Source organism: Diplotaxodon limnothrissa, linkage group LG14, assembly GCF_057381915.1.
Source record: "Diplotaxodon limnothrissa isolate DT_005_m linkage group LG14, D_limnothrissa_male_GT1.1, whole genome shotgun sequence".
NCBI classification, from domain to species: Eukaryota; Metazoa; Chordata; class Actinopteri; order Cichliformes; family Cichlidae; genus Diplotaxodon; species Diplotaxodon limnothrissa.
Window position 1 is genome coordinate 28,068,541 of NC_140609.1, and position 8,312 is coordinate 28,076,852.

The 8,312-nt window shown below is 41.2% G+C and overlaps 1 protein-coding gene across 1 annotated transcript; it reads left to right on the plus strand.

Annotated features, from left to right (window-relative positions):
* Window positions 1-2,796: 2,796 nt before the first annotated feature.
* LOC146619047 (extracellular calcium-sensing receptor-like) lies at window positions 2,797-8,312 on the plus strand. The gene is made up of 9 exons (XM_085370177.1): window positions 2,797-2,906; window positions 3,186-3,480; window positions 3,622-3,708; window positions 3,913-4,182; window positions 4,400-4,606; window positions 4,683-4,958; window positions 6,842-7,069; window positions 7,158-7,281; window positions 7,402-8,312. The coding sequence occupies exons 1-9, from the start codon at window positions 2,797-2,799 to the stop codon at window positions 8,310-8,312; spliced, it is 2,508 nt and encodes an 835-aa protein (XP_085226303.1).

The window sequence follows — 8,312 nt, forward strand, 5'->3', positions numbered from 1 at the left end:
GAGGTGGATCTTCCCCCTTCACCAGCTTGAATAAAGTGGATATCGTGTTTCACCTAATTGCATTTTATGTAAATAAAGAGAGAGTGGGCACACACATAAACACAATTTTTTTTTGACACATTTGAACAGATATTTTTTGATAAACTGGAAAGGTATGCGCTTAGAGAGGTGGCATTTGACTGGGTAAAGAGTTATTTAATAAACAAGTGACAACTTCTGAATCAAACCAATGTTCAATTATCAAAATTTTTGAGCAATGGTTTTCCCACAGAGTTCCATCTGCGTGAATATTGGGCCCAAATCTCATGATCTTTTGTAAATGTGATGATAAATAACGTCAAAATGGAGACTATACCGGATTACATTTTTTTATTATTTTGTAGACTACAAAATCAACTGGAAACTTAAAATAAAATATGTGCAATCAGATGTATCTAGAAGTATTTGTTAAATCATTTAAATCATAAAGCACTTCATATACTGCATGACACAGGAGCCAAGGGGACACAAGAGAGTACACATGAAAGCACAACACAACAACGACGCGACACAGAAGACATGACACTCAGGGGAAACATGGCATGACACATAGGGAGGGAAACATGGGAACAGCAGAGGGAAACAAGACACAAGGGCTGACACAAACACACTGAAACACAGACACACAGCAAGGGACACACGATAAAGACACAAGGAGAGTCTAAATGTACAATAAAATAGAATAAACTACTAAATGAATCTTAAATAATAAACCAGAATACAAAAAGACAACCAAACATCAGAAGTTCAAAAAGCTGGGTTACAATGTCCCAGAACCATGACAACCTTGCAATATAAAGTGCCTTGAGTTGACTGTTTGTTGGTGCTGTATAAATAAAACAGATTTTAACTGAGTTGAACAGAATTGAATTGAAAATTGAATTAAAAATCAACTGTGAATAAACATTTGCATCATTTAACTTGTAATGCTGTGTGTGCTGGGTCATTTGTCAAAGACAGTGTTGGGAAGGTTACTTTTAAAATGTATTCTACTACAGATTACAGAATACATGCCCCAAAATGTATTTTGTAACGTATTCCGTTACGTTATTCAATGAGAGTAACGCATTCTGAATACTTTGGCTTACTTTACCAACTAGATTTTTAAATCTTAATATAAAATGAGTAACAGTAGGGTGGACATTAGGTAAGGCTGCACTTTTTGCAGCAATCTCCTATAGAAAACTATTCCGTGCATATAAAAGACAAATTTGTACACTTCCAACTCCCTTCTGTGTCCAGTCTTGTCGCTGTGTTTTCTCCCAAGCCTGTCCCAAGCATATAGTTAGGGTCTGCTGGGAGCATCTGGCAGTAATGGCACTTTACAAGATCTTTAATCCCTACCTCCAGCAAAATTTCAACAATCTTGATCTTGATCAACAATCTTCCATGCCTCCATTATTGCAGTTGCTTCACTAAGCTGTAGCTCCAAGTTAGTTGGTAGGTACCAACTAACTGTCCACTATCCATCGATAGTGGAGAGTGGAAAAAAAAGGTGAAGGGCTTTGAGAGCTTGTTTGATATTGTCAGCAAGTCAGACTCATTCTTAATAGGGTTTGGACTTTGCCAGGGACACAGATTTGTATGGACCAGGAAGAAGGTTCTTGCTTTGGTTATTTCAGGCTTTTGTTTCTACTTTCTGCAGATGGTGTGGTTCTGTTGGCCTCATTAGGTTGTGGTCTCAGCTCATACTGGGATGGTTGTCAGCATTGCAGCAAAATTTGAAGTGGAAAGAATGAGAATCAACTACTCCAAGTTAGAGGCAATGGTTTTCAGCTGACAAACCCTGAAGTGCCCAATATAAGTAAGGGACAAGTTGCTGCCAAAAGTGGAGGAGTTTAATATCTTGGGGTCTTGTTCAAGAGTGTGGACTCACCCTGTCTCTCACTAGTGATAGACAGATTGGGGTCATGTCTGCAGCTATGGTGACACTCCATTGGTGATGAAGAGAGTGGAGAAAGACAGCAAACCTGTTGATTTTGCAAGTCAATCTATGCTGTGACCCTTACCTGACCAAAAGAATGAGACTGCAGATACAAATGGTGAAAATAAGTCTTCTCCAAAGGGGGGCTGTGCTGTCCTTTAGAGATTGGGTGAGGATTATAGTCATTCAAGAGGGACTCAGCCTAGAGCTACTTCTCACCCACATCGAAATAAGCCAGTTTGATTGGTTTAGGAATCTGAATAGGATGCCTCCTTGGTGAGGTGTTAAAGGCATGTTCAGAAAGAGGCTGTAAGACTGTAAATGTTTTGGTCTTCATTCTTACTTTATGTCACTCGATAAATGAAATAATGAATAAAAATAAGTAAATAATAAAACACAAAGAAAAATTTTATGATGTCAATCCTTAAGTGTGTGTGTGTGTGTGTGTGTGTGTGTGTGTGTGTGTGTGTGTGGTTTTTTTTTTGGGGGGGGGGGGGGTGATAGCTAATTGACTTCTAGTAGTACTTAACTGCATATGGATACAAAAATACAAAAACAATTTCAAGTCTTTTAGGCCCCGCCCACACTTATCCTTCTTCCTTAATGGGTGGTGTGCAAGATTAAACAACACAAAATATCAATAAAAGACAAAGGAAAGGCATTGAAATAAAACCTAATGACTGAGCTCAGGAAATCAGAAAGCTGTTATGGCCTCTTCTTTACAAACCAGTTTGCTCTTGCTTGTTTTGCTATCTTCTTACTTTTCTTTGGTTATATCCTCTTCTCAGTTTTCTCTCTCATGTCAGTTACAGGGACAGTTTGATCTAAATGGGATGTACAAGGCTGGTGATGTGGTTCTAGGGGGACTGTTTCAAATCCACTTCTTTTCAAGTGTTGCTATTCAGTCTTTTACTTCAAAACCACAACAACCTACTTGCAATGGGTAAGTAAGGCTGGGGGGGAAAAGGGAAATGAAAATTAGTGCAAAGGAAATATGAGATTGTAATAGTAGTAACTGTACTTTCTGATTTATTATCATTCAGGATAAATGCATGCATCTTGGTGCATCTATATTGTTTGTCATGAAAATATCTTGTTAATCGTTGTTATTCAGTTTCCTTAATTGTTTATAATGTTTTTTAATAATAAGTAATTTTGCCACATGTTGCAGTAAAGTATCTTGATGAAAATATATTTTTCAGTTAAATTTTTCTTCTCTTAGTGTTTATGCCCTAGGATTTAAGCTCGCACAAACCATGGCCTTTGCTATTGATGAGATCAATAGAAACTCAAACCTGCTACCAAATGTGACTCTGGGGTACACTCTGTATGATAGCTGTCTTGAACTTGGAATTGGATTTCGTGCAGCATTGTCACTGGCCAGTGGTCAAGAAGAGAAAATTATATTAAATAGTACATGTGTTGGAAATCCTCCTGTCATAGGGATTGTGGGTGATTCATCTTCTACAAATTCTATCGCCATTTCCAACGTCTTAGGTTTGTACAGAGTACCTATGGTAAGTTTTCTGCTCAACCATATAACAGTTTTCTTGGATTATTTTAATTTAATTGCAAATTTAAAGACACTTGAAGTAACATGACAAAGTTAAGACATCTCTACATCAATATCGGTACAATCTGTAGTCTGTATCTTTTAGGTGAGTTATTTTTCCACATGTTCCTGCCTGAGTAACCGTCAAAAATACCCATCATTCTTTAGGACGATCCCAAGTGATGCTTTCCAGGTGAAAATCTGTCAACAATTGTTTTTGTTGTCGACAAAGATGTTTTGGTTAAAGAAATTGCCTACTTTGCAACAATATGCATACAATGATACTAAAATGTTTTTTCAGTTCCAGTTTTACTTTGTTATGAACAAAGCTAATTTGCCACCATAAAGGTGTAATAATCATGTGGAAAATTGTTCTTGTCTATGCACTTACACTTAGGTACGTGCTATGATTCAGATTCTGAAGCATTTCAGTTGGACTTGGGTAGGTCTGCTTGTCAGTGACGATGATTATGGACTTCACGCAGCAAGATCATTTCAATCTGAGCTGAGTCTGTTAAGTGAAAGTTGCCTGGCCTACACTGAGGTTTTGCCCTGGGACAAAGACACAGATGAACTCAGGAGGATTGTTGATGTGATGAAAAAATCCACAGCTCGAGTTGTTATTGTCTTTGAACATTACAGTCGCATGATAAACCTTATGGAAGAGGTTTGGCTTTAAAACAATCCAATTATTATTAATTGCAAAGGTCTGCATCATTGTTTTGTGTAAAACATTTGATACATCATTATTTGAATGATTACAGAAAATTGTTCATGCAGAATTCATTTAAAGGTGAATAATAGCTTAAATAGCATGATAATGTCACTAATCAAGTTATAGTTACAATATCTTTTCATAGAATATGGTGTAATCTAATTCACAGGTAGTGAGGCAAAATGTAACTGGCCTACAATGGATGGCCAGTGAAGCCTGGACAGCAGCTGTTGTGCTCCAAACACCTCAGCTTATGCCATACCTGCGTGGTACACTGGGTATCGCTATTCGTCGAGGCGAGATACCAGGACTCAGGGAATTCCTGTTACAAATACGTCCTGACTTACATCACAATAACAGCTATGGAAATAGTATGGTGAGAGTTTAAGCTTTTAATGTACTAGTTGCAACAATTTCCATCGCTTGTAAAAAACAATAAAAAATTATTTCAGGTGAACCAGTTTTGGGAATTCACATTTCAGTGTAGATTTGCACCAGCTCCAGCAAGCTTGCTGGAAGGTGAAGGTGCAATATGTACCGGACAGGAAGATCTAGAAAATGTGGACAATGAATTCTTGGACGTTTCCGACCTGCGGCCTGAGTATAATGTGTACAAAGCTGTTTATGCACTGGCATATTCCCTTGATGACATGCTGCGGTGCAAGCCAGGAAGAGGGCCTTTCAGTGGGAACAGCTGTGCCACTTTGCAGTCACTGGAGCCTTGGCAGGTGTGATATCATTTTACATTCTGTTTATAAATTCTTTCCTTTATAATTACTTTCAGGATAGAATTTACCACATAGAACTAAATACAATGTGATAATATTGACTATTAAAAAGCTGGTGTGAGCTAAATGGATTTTACATACTCCCAGTTTTGGAGTTGTGGAGTTGTGGAGTGACATTTAATCTAGTGACACTGGAAAAGTGCATGGCGTGTGTGATTAAGACGCTCTGTATGGACCTTTTCCCCCTCCTATCCATGGATCCCTGGATATCCCAACCCCCACACTTTGGATATATATCTTACATGGTGATTGTAAATAAATTTTTCATTTGTTCTTTCAGTCACTACCTATGGCCACGAGCTGTGGGTAGTGACCGAAAGAATGAGATCGCGGATACAAGCGGCAGAAATGAGCTTCCTCCGAAGGGTGGCTGGCCTCTCCCTTAGAGATAGGGTGAGAAGTTCGGCCATCCGGGAGGGGCTCGGAGTAGAGCCGCTGCTGCTCCACATCGAAAGGAGCCAGCTGAGGTGGTTCGGGCATCTGACAAGGATGCCCCCTGGGCGCCTCCTGGGTGAGGTGTTCCAGGCATGTCCCACCGGGAGGAGGCCCCGGGGCAGACCCAGGACACGCTGGAGAGATTATATCTCTCGGCTGGCCTGGGAACACCTTGGTGTTCCCCCGGATAAGCTGGAGGAGGTGGCTGGGGAGAGGGAGGTCTGGGCCTCTTTGCTTAGGCTGCTGCCCCCGCGACCCGGCCTCGGATAAAGCGGATGAAGATGGATGGATGGATGGATGGACTTTTCATTTGAAGAACTTCGGGTCTGAGTCAATTGAGTTAGTTTGGTATGCTGACACCCACAAAAAATTAGCAGTTAATATATTTAGATCAGAAGCTTGTATTTATAAAGCATTACTAGCGATGTAATATAGGGTTAGGTGGGGATGGGGACGGGGCATGGTATGTGGTGCTGCTGCCAGAAGGCTGACATACCGAAGCTGCATCAGCTCATCACGCCTCCTCTGCATTTAAGTCTGTACTGGGTCCTGACTGAAGTTATTGTCGTTGTGGCAGCCGGCAGCTGGAAAAGCTGCAGCTGAGTATTATAAAAACAGAAACTAGAAATAAAAGTGTGACAATGTGGTCGGGTCAGCTATGCATCGTTTACAGTGGTATCAAAACCCAGTATTGGGGCATGGTGGAACCGCGACCGGGCCAGCCAGGTTGTGGTGGCCAAGCTCCCGTCTACGCAGAGGGAGCAGGTAGCGATGTTTCACCGGCAGTTGAAACAGCTGTAGGACAGATCCCACTGCCGGATGCAGTTGATAGAGAGTCTGGCAGCTCAGATCGGGTCCTTACCACTGCTGCCGCTGCCCTTACTGACGTCCCTCGCCGCATGTGAGTGGCTGGTGTCCAATCTGTTCTGGCACCATACTGGTCCTCAGGGTGAGACCCGGCAAGACACACCCTAACTCCGCACCTGTACCCACTCCTTTGGTGGGAGCAGCTAGTGCCCAGCAGATGTCTTTACCCATTCCACTTTTACCACCTGCTCACTTACCTGCTCAACCCGACCCGGTGGACATGGGGGTATGTGGCGGGGCATGATTTGTGGCGCCGCTGCAGGGAGGCTGACACAACAGAGCTGCAGCAGCTCATCACGCCTCCATTGCATTTAAGTCTGTACTGGGTCTTGACTGAAGTTGTTATCGTTGTTGTGTATGTGTGGCTGGCAGATGGAAAGCTAGAGCTGAGGTTTGAAAAACAGCTACTGGAAATAAAAGTGTTTAAATAAGTGACAATATGTCTGCCATGCATAATTTACAGGGTGCCACTGTTTGCACTGTGAAAAGTAATTTACTTGTTATGCATCCTTTTTTTAAAGCTTGTTTATTACTTGGAAAGAGTGAACTTCACCACTCCATTTGGCGATCAAGTGTCATTTGATGAGAATGGTGATGCATTGCCAATTTATGATGTGATGAACTGGTTGTGGCTCCCTGATGGAAGCACTAAAGTTCAGAATGTGGGTGAGGTTAAAAGGTCAACTTTCAAAGGTGAAGAACTCATACTTGTTGAAGACAAAATCTTCTGGAACTTTGAATCCAAAAAGGTTAGATGTTTTGTTTTTTTTAGATTTAACTTTGCCACATGTCTAGTATATATCAGTGTAAAGCCTAATATTTAATTTCATCCTATAGCCACCTCAATCAGTATGTAGTGAGAGCTGTCCTCCTGGTACCCACATGGTGAGAGAGAAGGGGAAACCCCAGTGCTGTTTTGACTGTGTTCCTTGTTCTGAAGGAAAAATTACTAATAAGAGCAGTACGTATTTTTCTTTTTGCATGACATATTTAATTTCATTATTATGAAAAATAATAATAATAATAATAATAATAATAATAATAATAATATGCATTTCACCAATGTTCCCTTTTGTATCAGACTCCTTGGAGTGCACCAGTTGTCCAGAGGATTTTTGGTCAAACCCCCAGCGTGACCACTGTATTCCTAAGAAGACAGAGTTCCTCTCCTATCTTGACCCTCTGGGTATTTGTTTGACAACAACATCACTGCTGGGAGTATTTATATGTGCTGTTGTTCTGGGGATCTTCATTTATTATCGCAGAACACCTATAGTACGTGCCAACAATTCAGAACTTAGTTTCCAGCTATTAGTGTCACTTAAGTTGTGTTTCCTGTGTTCATTGCTGTTTATCGGGCGACCTAGGCTGTGGACATGCCAACTCAGACACGCAGCATTTGGGATCAGCTTTGTGCTGTGTGTCTCATGCATCTTAGTAAAAACCATGGTTGTTCTGGCTGTGTTCAAAGCCTCCAAGCCAGGAGGGGGAACCAGTTTGAAGTGGTTTGGTGCTATGCAGCAGAGAGGAACAGTTCTATTTCTGACATCTATTCAGGCAGCCATCTGCACTACCTGGCTTGTCTCTTCCTCTCCAACTCCACATAAAAACACCCAATACCACAATGACAAGATAGTGTATGAGTGTGCAGTTGGGTCCACTGTTGGTTTTGCAGTGTTATTGGGCTATATTGGCATGCTGGCTTTCCTCAGTTGTCTAATTGCATTCCTGGTGAGGAATCTCCCTGATAGTTTTAATGAGGCCAAGCTCATCACATTCAGCATGCTGATCTTCTGTGCTGTGTGGGTGGCCTTTGTTCCTGCTTATATCAGCTCACCAGGAAAACTTGCAGATGCAGTGGAGGTGTTTGCCATTCTTGCCTCAAGTTTTGGTCTTTTGATCACACTGTTTGGACCCAAATGTTACTTAATCCTGTTGAGACCAGAGATGAACACAAAGAAAGCTGTTATGGCCCGTGGCATTGGATCATAA